The 14,190-nt window shown below is 44.5% G+C and overlaps 1 protein-coding gene across 1 annotated transcript in view; it reads left to right on the forward strand.

Annotated features, from left to right (window-relative positions):
- PIWIL1 (piwi like RNA-mediated gene silencing 1) overlaps positions 1–10,019 on the forward strand; it is a 30,310-nt gene extending 20,291 nt beyond the window's left edge. Inside the window, exons 15-21 of the mRNA XM_055322953.1 lie at positions 1,160–1,360; positions 1,468–1,571; positions 2,627–2,697; positions 2,855–3,008; positions 6,487–6,612; positions 8,964–9,111; positions 9,268–10,019. Of these exons, the coding sequence (XP_055178928.1) occupies positions 1,160–1,360; positions 1,468–1,571; positions 2,627–2,697; positions 2,855–3,008; positions 6,487–6,612; positions 8,964–9,111; positions 9,268–9,384 (921 nt within the window). The 3' untranslated portion in view covers positions 9,385–10,019. The remainder of the gene's footprint in view (positions 1–1,159; positions 1,361–1,467; positions 1,572–2,626; positions 2,698–2,854; positions 3,009–6,486; positions 6,613–8,963; positions 9,112–9,267) is intronic.
- The last annotated feature ends 4,171 nt before the right edge of the window (positions 10,020–14,190 follow it).

Below are 14,190 nucleotides of genomic sequence, written 5' to 3' on the forward strand. Positions count from 1 at the left end.
GTGGCTTTAAACCTAAGAAGTAAATTGGCTTCAACTAATATGTCCCCTTTCTAGCCATTCATCTCCTGCTCAGATGCCACAGGCAGAGTACTGTCACCATTGTCTGGAGTAATGAAGACACGTAGGATGGCAAAGTGATTTTGTCAGGGGCTAGAGAAGAATCTGAGGGCATTAATTGGAGAACACAGCAATGAGTCCAAGAGCTGGATTCAGCTCTAGAATACAAACTGGAATTGGGCAGGAATGGACTGTTTTATTTCTAGTGTTTAGATCTAATGGACATAACACTTTGGGTTTAAGGTGTATAGTGGGATCATTTGATATGCGTATATGTTGCACAGTGATTATCACAGCAAGGCTCCTTCACTCCTCCATCAACTCACATAATTACAGGTGGGTGTTTTGGTACTGAGAACATTTAGGATCCAGTCTTGAGTACCTCTCAAGTACACAACTCAGCGTTGTTAACTGTGTTCACTATGCTGCACAGTAGATCCCCAGAATGTACTCAGTTCATAACTGGAAGTTTGTGCCCTTTGACTGATGTCTTCCCATTTCTAGCAGGCATATGTTTAAGGCAGGCACTCTCTTTTGTCCCCAGAATTGTCCATGGACTTGTAAGAAATTTCAGTGTGATCAGGTTCTCAATAAAATTCTATTTATTTATGAGACAGTGCGCACAAGTTGGGGGTAGGAGCGAGGAGGAGAAGGAGAAGCTGACTTCCCACTGAGCAGAGAGCAGCCTGAGCTTTAAAAGTTTGAAATCCATGATCCTAGGTGGGTGGTGAGCAAATGAGAACTGTGAGAATGGTGGAAGACCTGTTTGTCCACCTGTAGGTTATTGCTAACTTGTTCTGCCCTATTCCCTATCTTGAAGTTATTCCAAACTGGTACTAGAGCATGTTTAGTTGAGTTCTTGTGGTGTTCAGCTCTGAGCTGTTGGCCTCATGGGGTTTCTTTCCGTTATTAGCATCTATCCCTGAGGTGAGTGGAGGGAACAGTATCTAGCAGTTTACGTGGGGCTTGTCAGCTCTGTGGCAGAGACAGTGTTGGACAGATGTTTCACATCCAGTGGGCGGGTTTGGTTCCCTGTTCTCTTCCTTGAACCTCACCATCAGCTTCCTGATTCTTTGTAAAGAGAACATTTTCTTGGTTGCAGGTTGTTTGTCTGTTGTCGAGTAATCGGAAAGACAAGTATGATGCCATTAAGAAATATTTGTGTACAGACTGCCCTACTCCCAGTCAGTGTGTGGTGGCCCGGACCCTTGGCAAACAGCAAACGGTCATGGCCATTGCTACCAAAATCGCCCTGCAGATGAATTGCAAGATGGGAGGGGAGCTCTGGAGGGTTGATATGCCTGTAAGTTTAAGTGGTGCATAAGTTTTCATTGTTTGAGAACAATGGATTTACTTCCTAACTACTGCTGGTATTCTGTTGTATCTAAAACTACAATATTTTTGTTAAAGCTAAAGCTGGCCATGATAGTTGGCATTGACTGTTACCATGATACCACAGCTGGACGGAGGTCAATTGCAGGATTTGTTGCAAGTATCAATGAAGGGATGACCCGGTAAGTGCCAGTGGGGGGCGGGGTGATGACTCATTAGCTGCCGGACTATGGGCAGGAGCAGGTGGGGGTGCAGGGCCCATGTTCTGGGGGTCTGCGAGGTTTGGGCTCTAGGATTCTGTTCCTTCCTTCTTTTCAACCTGTTGACTTCTCTTACATTAGATAAGCAAGAAAAGTAGGGAAGTAAAATAAGTAGCTGCCCTGCTGTTTTCAACTTTGTTCATTGGTCCTTAATCTATAGTAGATTGCATTTCAGGCTGTTTTATGATTGGGGGTGGGGGAGGGTACATCTCATTAAATGCAACCATCTCTAAAACTTCTCTAATAATTTTTATTGACTGCTGAAATACAAAGTTTTTGTGTTGACTTTATTTTGGAAAACCCACTTCATTTTACCCAGTCACTTGTGTATCAACATAGTGCATCACCTTTTAGTGCTTTTCTTAGAACTAAAGGAATTTCCAAGGGGCACCTGGGTAGCTCAGTCAGTGAAGTGTCTGCCTTTGGCTCAGGTCATGATCTCATGATCCTGGGATCAAATCCGTCCTCATCAGGCTCCCAGCTCAGCGGGGAGTCTGCTTCTCCCTCTCCTCCCTGCTCATTCTCTCTCTCACTTTGTTTCTCTCAAATAAATAAAATCTTAAAAAGAATTGCTGAGAATAGGAAAGGATGGAAATTAAAGGTATATTGACGTGTGTTGCTAATGGGTGTGTTTCAAGGTCTTGTAGCTTTTATTATAAGAGTGAAACCTGTAATAAATGACTTCCAAAGAACAGAGCAAGAAGTGTGATCTGTGTGTACTAGGTGTAAATCTACAAGCTCTCTCTGGGTATTAGTTTAAATTTTATTTTTTCCTCGGCAGGGGAAATAGAATGTTGATTTATAATAAGTTTCATTTGTGATGTTAGGTGTATCTTGTTATTTCTGTTTAAGATTTCATAAAGTATTGGAGATATTAGCAGTTATCTTAGGAGCTGCTGAGAGAGAAATAAATACAAAGTGCTCCAAAAGGTACAACCTGATCTCATTCTCACCCTGGTCCTGGTCTCTCCAAACAGCTGGTTCTCTCGCTGTGTATTTCAAGATCGAGGACAAGAGCTTGTAGATGGGCTCAAAGTCTGCTTGCAAGGTTAGTCTCCGGGAGGGTTACCGTCCTGGTGTCTGAATTGGGGTCTCCAAGAAATTATCCTAAAGTTACATTATTGAAAAACGTGCCCAGAATTTGGTAGCAACACACCATTTTGTTCTGTGTTAATTTATTTAAAACTTTTCTGGCTTTCTTTCAGCTGCTCTGAGGGCTTGGAATAGCTGCAATGAATACATGCCGAGTCGAATTATTGTGTATCGGGATGGTGTAGGAGATGGTCAGCTCAAAACACTGGTTAACTATGAAGTACCACAGTTTTTGGATTGCCTAAAATCTGTTGGTAGAGGTTACAAGTAAGCATGCAAACTGCAAAGCATTTTCTCTTATAAAATTATACCTTTTGTCTTTCAAATTAATTAGTTCCTTGGTGCAAGGGTCAGTGAGAACCCAGCCTCAGGAGTGCAGGAGGCTGGAGGGCGTGGAAGGGGGAGGGGCCAGAGGTGCAGAGAGGTCCTGAGAAGGGTCCCTCCTTCCAGGGAGAGAAAAGACATATGGAGATACCTTTGCCGATTCTCTGCCTGCCACTTTTCTCACCTGTAGCCTTGAGGTGTGGGGAATCTGAGATTCTGGTACTTCTGTAGGCATCCACAGAATTGGTTATTAGAATAAATTCCAAACCATATTAATTTACTCTTTCTCGATTTCTTTGTCCAACAAATACTTGTTTAATTTCTTTGTGAGCTTGGTTGAACTGATACTTGATCTAGGGAAGATGGTTGCCATGTGTCTCGTCTCCTGGGAGATGCTGTACCTTGTTGCTACTGTCTCTTTCGGATTGTGAGCAAGCTGAGGTGGGGGGACTCTTGTATTAAGAGCTTATTAGTGAATTCATAAAGATTAGTGAAATCATAAAGGTTTGTGAATTTGATTTTTAAGGATACTTAAGAAATCCAACAGGCCTGTTTGCACATACATGTTGCAACACTGGTTATTTTTGTTAGACCTTTTCAGCCAGCGTTTGGTATTGTAGAAATGAGGGATTTTTGAAACCCATTGACTTTATCTGAGCTTAGTGTGATTTGAGACCTGTAGGGCAAGCATTAAGTGCTTGCTTCTTATTTCTAGCTGAACTTAAAGGTATTTCCAAGGCTTCTGTGGCCAGATGCTAAGTGTTGATTCTACACATTTCTTAAAATTAGTTTATTATGCCAGTAACTTCTCAGAGAAGTCAGGGATGTTTCTGTTTCTTTTGAAGTAATTGTGTTTTAGATTAAAATGCTAACAAGCATTTTCTAATGTTTTGGAAATGAAAGTTTAATGTTCTGTCTCCTTTAAAAAACTTAATGCTTGTATTTTCTCACTAAAATAATGTTACTGATTTTCTTTCAGTCTCTGAAATTTTGTAAACCTTGTTGGGTGTGTTTCTCAGAGTTGGAAGTGCTGTCCACACAAGGTGATGTGGTGTGGCCATAGGGGCAGGGGCAGTCCAACGTGGTGGCCACTTTCTTGTCTCCTCTTTGTTTACTGCTTTCGCCTCAGCATCATCCAGCCTCAGTGACCTTTTCTACACACCTAGAGGAGAGGGAGTTTTCAAGAAACAAAGAGTAGAGGTTATAGAGCAAGCTCCTCTTCCAGTCTTGAGCTGAGCTGCATGTTTGATACGTGGGAAGTGTTCCCTGTGACCATGGCGGTGCCTGCATGTCTGCTACTTTGAGTCTTTTGAGTCCTTTGGGCTTTGTTCCCAGAAGCAGTGGCAGAAATTGCCTTTGAAGAGATGGTGAGCGTTTGACCAGAGTCCTTCTCGGTGTCCGGCACTAGTATGGGGTGGCTACTGTGGCGGCTACTGGGGCTTACCTGCCCAGTTCCCATTGAGGCAATGGGTAAACTGTACAGGGAAGTGGTTTCAAGTTGCGTCCTGAATGAAAGCATAACCAGCTGTCCCAGGAAGTGGATTCCATGGTGTGAATTGTGCTGTACTTGGTGGCTGCCAAGATCAGTGATAAAGTGCAGGGTGTCCCAGGAGTAGAGGTGGGTTCATCCCAGCTTTGCCTTCATCTGTGAAACAGGGAAGCAGGTAACCAAGGGGGTACCAAAAGGAATAAATGGGAATAATTAAATATTTCATGCAGTACCAGTAAGTACTCAATAAACGGTAGATAGCTTATCCAGAAAAAGCTTGAAACTGTGTAGAAAATAAAACAATATCCAAGAATTATTCCTCACTTTGAAGAGCTGCAGTTTGGATGTAAATATTTGTAATTGTTCTTAGAACCACAATTTATTTGTTTTTTAATTGAAATGTTGATGTCAGCTTTTTACAAAAAAGTAAAATGGATTAGTTGATTTAGGATATTAGATAAATCAGAAACGTCACTTCGTACTTACAACCTGTCTTTCTGTCCTGACATTTCCTATGTTGTTTCTTGTGATATCAGAGAACTGAAATCCACTTTGTCTTTTGGCTCCTGAGACTGACTTTGTTACATCCAGAGATACAGTAACTGGGCAGTAATAGACCTCCGTGGGTAGATGGTGATATTTCTAAAAATACCCTCTGCTTATGTAAAATCAGCCCCCTGTCCCTTCTGGATTTAATTACTCATACCATGAGGGAGCAAAATTAGATTTATCATTGAACAGAAGTTCCCTCATCAGGGTCCTTCTGACCATTTGTCCCAACAGCATATTGTCAACTACCTTTCCAAGCCAGACCAGATCCCACTGCGTGTAAGCCCTCTGTGTCATGTAGTTTGAAGTCAGGTATATTTCTGCTCTGTAAGAGCTAATGTTCCAGGTGGGAAAAGGCACAGGAAAAATGGAGGCATCGGTACTTCCCTCAAATGTCTGATACACTCCAGCACACTCCTGAGTACCTTCCATATGCCAGCCCACATACTCCAGGGTGTGCTTTTGAAATGGACCTTTCAGAGATGGTAGAAAAGGTGTGAAAGGTATTCAAGCCCATGTGTGCTGCCACCTGAAGGGCTGTCCTCCAGAGAGCCAGAAGGCACATAAAGGGCCAACAGGTGGCCTCTGGTGCTGCCCTGGGTGCTCAGGGGAAGAGAGTTTCATCATGGTATATGGAAACCACCTGGATCGGGCAGTGGAACGCAGCGGGGGATGCAAAGGGTACATCCTCTGCCAGCATGTGGTGGGGCCCCGGGAGGAAGATGGGAGACAGGGGGCCCCAGTACCTCGTGAACCAGTAATGCTGGGTTAGACTTTGACAGTGCTCCACCTAGCTTCCCTACCAGCCAGTTTAGACTTCAGATCTTATTTTCCACCTAGTACAAAATGCCCACTGAAGAGTGTTCCAAATTGTGTGCTTTGAAGCATGCTGAATCTGTCATTTCTGTGTGCCAGGTGAGCAGCATGCTTGTCTGTTGATGGAACATGTGTGTGACCTCATGTCACATGCCGTCCTGTTCTCTACCCACAGTTGACTCCTGGTCCCTGTCTAAGTCTGTACAAAGTGTGGAGTGTCCCTTCATAGCTTGGACAGATACTCTGCTTCGAAAGGGAAAGGGTTTCTTTTTTTTTTTTTTTAAGATTTTATTTACTTATTCATGAGAGAGAGAGAGAGAGAGAGAGAGAGAGAGAAGCAGAGACACAGGCAGAGGGAGAAGCAGGCTCCATTCAGGGAGCACTCAATCCTGGGACCCAGGATCATGCCCTGGGCCGAAGGCAGGCGCTAAACTGCTGAGCCACTCAGGGATCCCAGGGAGAGGGTTTCTTTTTAAATGGAGTATGTGAATGTGAATGTCAGAATGATTGAGTGCCTGTAAGCATGACAGACTCCATGTCATTACATTCATCATCATCACCTTTAAGCCCAAGACTAACGGTAATTGTGGTGAAGAAACGCGTGAATGCCAGATTTTTTGCTCAGTCTGGAGGAAGACTTCAGAACCCACTTCCCGGGACGGTTATTGATGTAGAAGTTACCAGACCAGAATGGTAAGTTCTATACGATTACGTGGAATTGTTTTTTGCTTTATCAACTTCAACATGTTTACTTTTTCTATTTCTTATAAAGTTTTCAATTAGCTTGATCCAGTAATAATAATAAAGCCTATGATTTAGTATTGCTAAAGCCTGGGGGTAATAGGTTTTCATGTAGTTTTTCTGGGAGAATAGGGTTATTGTCTGTGGCTCTGATTAGACATAGAGAGGGTAAGAATTGCTACTGTAGATTGCTTTTGTATTTTTTTAATATGTGACCTCATCCACAGATTGTTTCCTAGTAAAAATGTTGAGATTGGTAATGCTTTGTTATCCAGAGGTCAAAAAGTCTCATCTGAAACACACCTGCAGATAAGGAGCTTCTGAGTAGTAAACAAAGCTTTTTATGTAGCCTGGAGCTACACTTTGCCATGGAAAAGCCAGCTAGCTAGGATGTCTGCAGGCACACTGGGGCCGCCTGCTGATGGTGTTTGCACCCAGCAGCTATTGGCTGCTGAAACTGGCTCCTCAAAAACACTATGGGGTGAGGCCTAGGGGGTAGGGGATCCTGATGCTGCTGAGAGTAGTGGCTCCTCTGTCAGTCCAAGTAGTGCTGTCTTCAGGAGAGCACACTGTTAGGACCATTCTTCTTTTTCAACATGTTGGAGCTTTTAAAAAGGCAGCTTTAATTAGGATAAAGAGTGGGCCTGGGTGCAGAGCTGCTAATGCAGAATGCCCTTCCTATACAGACCTAGAGTAAATGAGACTTTACAACACTAACTTTATGTAGATTAATGGTAACACAGATTTTAGTTCTCTTTAGTCAGTTCTGTTAGGTGACCATGGATGGAAATTACTACATTGAGATGCATTATCTTGGATTTCTTTTCTTTAAAAAAAAAAAAAAAAAAGGTTTTATTTATTTATTCATGAGAGGAGACTTTTTAAGATTTTATTTATTTATTCATGAGAGACAGAGAGAGAGGCAGAGACAGAGGTAGAGGGAGAAGCAGGCTCCCTGCAGGAAGCCCGACTCGATCCCAGGACCCTGAGATCATACCCTGAGCCAAAGGCAGACCTCTGAGCCACCCTGTCTTGGATTTCTGTCTTTTTCTCAGGCAGGTGTTAGTTATGGCAGTGCCAGAGGATTCTACTAGTGGGAAAATCAGCTGTGGGAGACAAAGTGGCTAAGATGCTAACATAGAAAGTTCTTTCCTGCAGGACCCTCTAACCACTCCGAGTGACCCCATGGCTCTTCTACTAACACTCCTGCTGTGCTAACTACAGCTCAGGGCAGACATTGACTGGGAGACAGCTGACATAAACAAATTGGGTAAAATCCAAGTGGAATTATGAAGTATGAAAACACTTCATTACTTTTTACTAGATTCTGTTTAAAACTTTGCTGCTGATGCTCTGCATGCACCTGGAGAAGCCCACTTGTAGGGACCAACAGAGTCCCATTAGCTGCCAGTACTCTGTGGATGCTAATGTGCCTGAGTCGGGGAACTGAGGGTCTGACTCTAGCCCTGTTGTGATCTCTCTGAGGTTTGGGCCAAGTGGCTTAATGTCTCTGAAACCTTCCTTCTAAATCAAAATAATCTGTTCTGTATCAGTTGTGGTGTTCGGACTTGTCTAGTTTCAGCAGAGCTAGCAAGTTGCACAGGTAATTTCTTTATAGCTTTATTAGGTCAGATTACAGTATCTCTGGATTGACGTGTTATTGCTGCTTCAGAAAGTGGGAAGAACAGATATCCTGTTCCTCTGTTTGCATTCCTGGTATCTGCTTTACAGTTTGGGTCCTGCACTAGTTCTGCTTCTGTCCCTGGGGCCTCTCAAGTCCTCTAAGAATCTGCTTTGCATCCTTGATGATGAAAATGAAGCATACTTTTGTTAACAGTGGGAACGAGAAGGGGAAAGGCTCTAGGGCAAAAGCATATTTTGGGAATGACAGTGCCTGAAAGGAGAGCTCCTCTACCTTCGCCCACTGCTGCTGCCCTCTAGGACCTCTGTGGTCTGTGAGCCACACCAGTGTGCCCTGAGGCGTGCAGGTGGACAGCTGTGAGTGCCTCGCCTACGCCGCCATAACTGGCGGCCTGGGCGTGTGTGGAGTTCCCTGAGGTGTCAGTGACAGATAATTAAAATCTAAGTAATAGTGGTTTCTTAAACATCTGTCACACATAAGCATTCCAGAATGGTCCATGAACAGCAAGTGTCATGGATGTGAAGGAAGCACATTTCATCCTGAAGAGGTTAGGTTACATGAGAATACGAGACCTCTCCCTGTGAGAAACTGGACCCATGTTAACCTCAGCTTTCAGACGGATGAGCCTCCCATCCATGTGGCTTTTCTCTTATGATTCCAGGTATGATTTTTTTATCGTGAGCCAGGCAGTGAGAAGTGGCAGTGTTTCTCCCACACACTATAACGTCATCTATGACAGCAGTGGCTTGAAGCCAGACCACATACAGAGGCTCACATACAAGCTGTGTCACGTCTACTATAACTGGCCAGTAAGTGTGTTTCCCTAGGGACGTGTACTCACATATGTGAGCTTCACTTTTCAAAAAAAGGAGTTACTGTTTTCAGAGACTTTTAAAGTTAATATTGAGATGTGTGATACAGGAGACCAGATCGAGAGTAACAGCCCTGTGTTTCTTCCACTAAAGGGCGTCATTCGAGTCCCTGCTCCTTGCCAGTACGCCCACAAGCTGGCTTTCCTCGTGGGCCAGAGCATTCACAGGGAGCCCAACCTGTCCCTGTCCAACCGCCTGTACTACCTCTGACCCTCAGGAGACGACGAAACGCAGCCGTTTCTTCTGTTTGAAGTTGTAACTTTGGGATTTTTTTTAAGTTCTTATTTTTTTTTAGCTGTTACCTTTCTAGATGAAACTTGGGAAGGGAATTAGGTCTGGAGTCTCGTGTGTAGCATTGCTGCTGTGACTGGCTTATAGGTAAAAATTAAAGTTTTATATTTTATCTTGTTTACTTCTCAAATATGTTGTGAGAATTTTTTGTTTTGAAAAAAATGTGGATACCGTACTTTGTATTATAAACAAACTTTCTTAAACTATTTGAAAAGTGGTAATTTACTTGAAAGTACTTTCAGGAGTGAACAAGTCCTGCTTTGTAAACCTACATTAATTAATCTTTTTGAAATATTCTTAATTTAAAGGAGAGAAAGGCATTAAAGTGGGAAACTCACTACAGCTGTAAGGTAGGGTTTTATTTGGGTTTATTTTATTTGATCTATTTTAAAGTTCTAAAACTGCCATTGAATAACTTACACAAGGTGTGGGAATGGTAGACTCTATGAAGAAGTAGGCTGATTTTTTTATTTCATTTTGGGGCTAGGTGGTATGGGGGTTAGAAGAAGATAGTTGAAAAGTTTTAAATTTCTGTCCAAAGAAACATTTTAAGACTCTTTAACAAAAAGAGGTCAGTAACCTATATTAACATTACTATTTATTTTGTTTGCAACAGGGACATCCTTCTACTTGTTATAAAATAAAATAAAATTGGATCGTCACCTTATCCATGAATAGTGTAGTTTGTTTTTACTGAAAGTGTATGCATTTTCTTTCCATTTTTAAAGAATTCTTTTGAATGCTGGAGAGCTTGCTCTTTCAAAAGGATACAGTTCCATTTATAAAAGCTAAATTGGCATCACTTTTGAACTTCAGTGTTCATAGTACAAGAATTGAGAGCCCAAGCTTGTAAGGAAATGCAGACTGAGCAGGACATTATCTGGAAGGTAATGACTGTAATTATTCACATGTACGTATTTGTAGGAATTCTCAGGAAATTTTGCAAAGAGCTGGCTTGCAGTTAATGAGTAAAACCTGTATTTTGAGAACCCCTTGAAACATTACTTGTAATTGTGATGCATGTTACGTATTAGTGCTCATACATCAACCCCTTGTCTTAACATCATTATACTTGGTCTTATCAAATAAATCCTTTTTGGAGTTAGCCTCATTAACATGAATGAAAACCATTTGATTTTCCTTTTAGTTCTTCAAGCTCATAACTGTTGTTAACACTGTCATTGGCTTATTAGCCCAGGCTCCTTAACCTGCTTGGCCTATAAACAGTAGAAGAAAAAAGAACAGAAAGTGTGAGGTTTTAGAGGAGGGCCAGAGACCAGATTATGTGACAGAAGTCACTTGAGGCTGTCCTGGTGTGAAGGAGTATGAGGAAGTCTGACCCTACAACTTGGAAGATTGGTTTGGGGTATTTTTTACTTACAGATTTGTAGGCCTAGTCAGGAACTTTTAGGTCATTAAAGTGTCATTCTTCGGTTTTAACAATCTCTTAAAGTGTAAAGGTTTTAACGTCTTTAAAACCATGAGAAATTGGTAAACGAAATCTAGAAAAGTTGCAGTAATCAAGAGACCCTCACTAAAGTCTAAAAGACTTTGCTATCGGGAACAGAAAACCTGCTCAAATTAGTTTCAGCCAAAGGGGTTACGGATTGGCTTGGTCCTTCATCCCAGTTGTAGTTTCCAGAATTTAATCTGTTTAAACATCACCTACTTTGCTTTGTAATAACAGCGAACACTGGGCCCATGCCAGATACAGAATTAGAACCGCTCAGGGAGACCAGCTGACCCCTTCCTTAGACACATCCCACATGGTTTGTCTGGAATTTGGGCGAATGCCAACTGAGACAGCACCTAGAATCTGGTTGATGAGAGGATATGGGGGTGCTCTCTTGGTCCTGCTTTCTTCTACATTGGTTTTGACTGATGGGCAGAGAAGTCTAGGTTTTGGGGTCTATCTCACCCTTTTAGAAGTCTTGGTGATCTACACTTTCTGCAACCAGAGGGATGTGCCACCTGGATGGATGGGGCCTGGCTCATGGGCTATGTCCAGGAGTGGGTGGTAGGATGCCCATGCAGGCATTGGTGAAGGAACAGCTCCCTGTAGGAATGTCCTGAGGGCCACACCCAGAGGACGGAGTACACAGGACAGTCAGCTCCTGGATGCCAGTGGTGGCTGCATCTGGCTCTGGAGAGAGCAGTGTACAGAATGCCTGTGCAGGAGTCTGGCCTGTTGTGGCATCTGCTGTGGCACTTTCAAGCAACAGAAATGGACTGAAATCTGGGCTGCTTCCTTAAAGTGAGAAATTCACATGAATTCTACCCTGGAAAGCTCTTCCTTCCCAGCCCTCGCCTGACCCATCAGTCTCAGGAATCCCTGAGGTAACCCTGTGCTTGGGTGGGGGCTCTGCAGAGAAATGCATACAGGGATGAGGCTACTTGTGGGGGCAGACACAGGCTCTCCCCTCACCCCTCAGGTAGTGTTCAGTTTTGTAGATTCGGTGTGGCATTTCCTGGAGCACATCCTTGCTCCGAGCATGCTCCTGGAATTCTTGCTCACTGTCTCTGTGTCAGATATTCCATTTCCCAGCAGCAAAGGCAGTCTAATGCTGTGGTGGAAATCTTCAGGTTATTTTTGTATAGTTTAAGGTTTGATTCAAGTTCATGTAATTGGTGGTGTCATTAGACACAAGATTTCAAGGGCTAGGTGTAGATCTGGCTGTATATTATTCCAACCCAGTTTCTGAAAAAGGGATCATGTCCATGGAGAGCCCTCATGGCTTTGTGTTGAGAATACCCCTCCTGACCTGCCTTGGTTACCCAGAGGCGCCCCCCGCCCCCCGATCCCTGGACACACCCTGAACCACTGGCACACAGCTGAGTGCTCCCATCATCCTTCTTTTTCAGAATCTGAGAGGACCTCCTGAGATTGCTTTTTCTGACCCCATCCTCTGCTCTTCTGGAACTTCTCATGGAGCCTTTTGGAATTCACCGTCATGTCTTCACAGCCCCCTTGTTTGAGGAGTTCCCATCCCTTCTGAACACCTAACTTTCTTCCAGGACACTTAGCTTTCTTCCAGGACACTTCCTGCCTTCGGGTGGTGCTGTTGTGTCTGCCACACCTCCAGTCTGCTGGGCCTAGAGCAGCCAGGTGCCCCACACTTCATCCACATGCCCTCCTCTTGTTGTTCTGTACCCCCTGGGCTCAGACCCGGTGGTGACTTCAGTCCCTGGCTTGCTTTCACTATGTGGTCGTGTTCGTTCTCACACATGGCAAAACCACCAGTTCAGTACAGCATTTTCCTACTGTTGTGTCCCATGTGCCCCACAGCCCTGCTTCACTGTGGCTACAACAGAGGCCTCGAATGCTGCTCAGCTTGAGGCCTATCCCAATTTTGTGCTCTGCTGTCCTAGAGGTCACCCACACATGCTCCCCTCCTGACACCTGCCGTGCCATAGCCATGCTCCCTGTCCACTCTGGACCCTGCTCTCGGCTGTTTTCAAGCACCGCTGAGAACTTCCACGTAGCAGCCGAAAGACCGCCAGATGGAGTCTTCTGTGGGTTTGTGGTTACAGAGCTCTGCGCTTCTAAATCTACCCTCAGCCACTTGTGCACAAGACACCTGGCTCTTCAGGGAGGTTGCTCCTTATAATCATGTCTCTCCTGTCCCTGCATCAGCGTTTTCTTTTCTTATTCCCGGCAGCCTACAAACCTAGCAATGTTTTTTCCATCCTAAAAAAAAAAAAAAGGTCTTTGGGGCACCCTGTTGTGCCTCAGAGCTGCTTCCTCTCTTTCCCCAGTTTGAAGGTAGAGGAGGATCAGTAAGGTCTCCTCCGGCCTGAGACGTACTTCAGAACCAAAAGAGCAAGCCACGCCAAATGATGACACAGTTACGCAGGGTGACTCGTGGACAAGGGCAATGCGGGGCATTCACACAGCGTTTATCCACCCAGCCTGGACTACCACCCACAGTTGTTACAGAGTGACCAGCGTGGTGGGAGATCCCAGGCCAGAGGGGAGAATGCAGCGGAGGCCCGAAGATGGGAGTGAGAGTTGTCACTCCTGCCCAGCTCCCCGCACCTCCTCGTATCATTCTGGCCCATACCACCTGCACACTGCCAGGCCCCTACAGCTAGGTTCCGGGAACAGACCGGCAGCCCTAAGCCACAGCAGCAGCACAAACAGCAGCTCCGGGTTCCCCAGCAATCTCAGCAAGAGTTCCTTTCCTCTGAGCTGGCAGAGGCCTGTGAGCTTCAGTGGAAGTGGGGGCTCACACTGCAATGGGGGCGGGTCAGGGCGGTGTCAGCCGCTCTAGGCTTCTCCAGCAGCAGAGTAGTAGTTTGGTTCTTAGGAGCCAGCACCACCCCAGCGTTGTTCCATTCCTCATGGTTGAAGGAGTGGGGACAGTGAGGGCTGTAGTTCCTTCCTGCTGGAAAGGCAGGGTTTAGGACCTGGGAAGCAAGAAGCTACCAGCATCTGCTGTAGACATTACCCTATACTGAGCTGAGCCACCATCGTTAGAGCTGTTATTTTGGCACTTGCAGGCACAGGCTGAGCATTGTCCTTCCACATTTCCTAAAGAGGTCAGTCCAGTTGGACAGTGGTCTCTTTTGAGGAGGTGGTCCTACAGGTCAGACCTACAGTGTGCAAGTAGTGAGGTAGAAAATCTGCCAGATATGCAAGGAAGGCAGAATTAAGGATCCAGCCTAGTTTTACTGATACAGGATAACCCACTCAAGGACAGTGAAAATGGGCATCAACACCCATGA

The sequence above is a fragment of the Nyctereutes procyonoides genome, unplaced genomic scaffold (assembly GCF_905146905.1).
Source record: "Nyctereutes procyonoides isolate TBG_1078 unplaced genomic scaffold, NYPRO_anot_genome, whole genome shotgun sequence".
NCBI lineage: Eukaryota > Metazoa > Chordata > Mammalia > Carnivora > Canidae > Nyctereutes > Nyctereutes procyonoides.